Raw genomic sequence first — 1,698 nt, 5'->3', positions numbered from 1 at the left:
GCCCGGCCCCGCGGAGTGGGAGCGGATGCTGCTGGAGGCGCAGCTGGAGACGGAGAGCGGTGAGGGGTGAGTCCCGAGGAGGAGCCCGGGATCTGGCCTGGCCAGGGGGGATGTCAGGGGGTCCGGGGGGTGGTGTGGGCTGGGTGACCCAGGGGCTGTGTTTGCAGGGCCCTGCTCGCACTGAGCTCTGCGGCCTGGGATGTGGATGGAGCCAGCCTGGCAAGCGAGCAGCCTGGGGAGGGTGAGCTGCTCCCCCCACACAGCCAGCCCCAGCCGGGCTGCCCCCCTCCCTGCCAGGTAAGGAGCTGCCCCTGCGCTGTGCCCCATGCCGCCCTGTCCGGCCTCACCAGCCCTGCTCCTCCTTCCAGCGGGACCTGCCAGAGGAAGCCAAGTGGAGGGAACAACGCTTGACAGCGCCCCTGGGCTGGGCGCGCCGCTCCCAGCACCTGTCTCCAAAGTAAGGCCTGTGTCCCCCACCAGCGTGTCCTGCTGTCCCGGTCCCCTCAGTGTGCTCTGCCCTCGTGCCCCCTTTAACCCCGCACTTTTCCCAGGGAGTTTGCCTTTGTGTGCTCCCCCCAGCCGGTGCGGTGGAGCCTGCAGGGAGGTGCAGTGGGGAGAAAGAAGAGACTCTTCAGTTCAGAGCTGCTGCTGCTCTTCATCCCCTCACTGCTGCTTAGCCACCTGCTGACCCTGGGACTGGGGTGAGTTCTTGAGGGGTCTGACTGGTGCTGTTGAGCAGCCTTGGCCAGAACTGGCCCCCCAGGTCTGTGTGGTCTGGGGCTGTCTGGAGGTCTCTGCCTGCCTGGACCCAGGGGGCTGTCCCCAGGGAATGGGAGGGATGCTCCTGGGGTTATTCCTCATCCTTGGGTGCTGTCCTGTATGGTTGCTGGCTCACCAAGGCCAAGCAGGCTGCCCTGGGGTGAGTGCCTTACAGCTGCTCTCTGCCCCCCAGGATCTACATTGGGAAGCGGCTGGCGGCCTCCTCGGCAAACCCGCTGTGAAGAGCTGGGCTCGGCGAGACAGGGGCTGCACTGCCCCACTCCTCCACCAGCACTCAGGGAGCTCAGGCACCGCCACAGCCCTTCTGCTCCCAGACTTCATGTTCGTGGCACAAGGCACCATCTCCCCTTGTCTCTCCTTCATCCCTGACCGAGGGAGCTGATCCCACCCTTCCACCTAGACAGGAACCCTCTGATGGCTGCCCCTGCCCTCCCCACCCCTTGGTTACGGGTCCAGCTTCCTCCTCCTCTTTAACACAAGACTGTAAATACGACTCCTGAGCCTGCAAATAAACAGCCCTGTGCCAGCTCGGGGGCAGAGCTGTGTCCTGGCAGCCCTCGTGGCACTGCCTGGCAGTGGGGGGCCCCGCCCTTCCCCGCCGCGGGGCGGGGGCCCCCCTCCTGTTCCCCTGCCGAGGGGCTGCAGGCAGCCGGGGACACAGCCCTGTTCGGGGGGGCTGGGGCACCGTGCCGGCGTGGTGCCCGGCCGGGGAAGGGTGCCCAGTGGGGCTGTGTGTGGGCAGGGGAGGGTGCTGGGGACAGACAAGGCTTTCGGCCCCGGTGCAGAGTGCCCAGCTGATGCGTTAGTGCTTTATTGGCCGGGGGCTGCTGCGGGGGGCGGGGCAGGGCACAGCCCGGGGCAGCAGGCTGAGGCTGAGGCAGCGGGACCGGCGGGCACTGGGGGGGGGGGGAGGCCCGG

The 1,698-nt window shown here is 67.8% G+C and overlaps 1 protein-coding gene across 1 annotated transcript in view; it reads left to right on the top strand.

Moving 5' to 3' along the window:
* Positions 1–1,001, top strand: part of AUP1 (ancient ubiquitous protein 1) — a gene marked incomplete at its 5' end in the record, with an annotated part of 12,028 nt that extends 11,027 nt beyond the window's left edge. The window contains 4 exons of the mRNA XM_010008180.1: positions 168–297; positions 369–457; positions 552–701; positions 953–1,001. Of these exons, the coding sequence (XP_010006482.1) occupies positions 168–297; positions 369–457; positions 552–701; positions 953–1,001 (418 nt within the window). The remainder of the gene's footprint in view (positions 1–167; positions 298–368; positions 458–551; positions 702–952) is intronic.
* Between the last annotated feature and the right edge of the window lie 697 nt (positions 1,002–1,698).

Source organism: Chaetura pelagica, unplaced genomic scaffold (assembly GCF_000747805.2).
Source record: "Chaetura pelagica isolate M959 unplaced genomic scaffold, ChaPel_1.0 scaffold872, whole genome shotgun sequence".
Lineage (NCBI taxonomy): Eukaryota > Metazoa > Chordata > Aves > Apodiformes > Apodidae > Chaetura > Chaetura pelagica.
The sequence above is the reverse complement of the archived record's forward strand: the minus strand, read 5'-3'. Positions and strand labels throughout refer to the sequence as shown.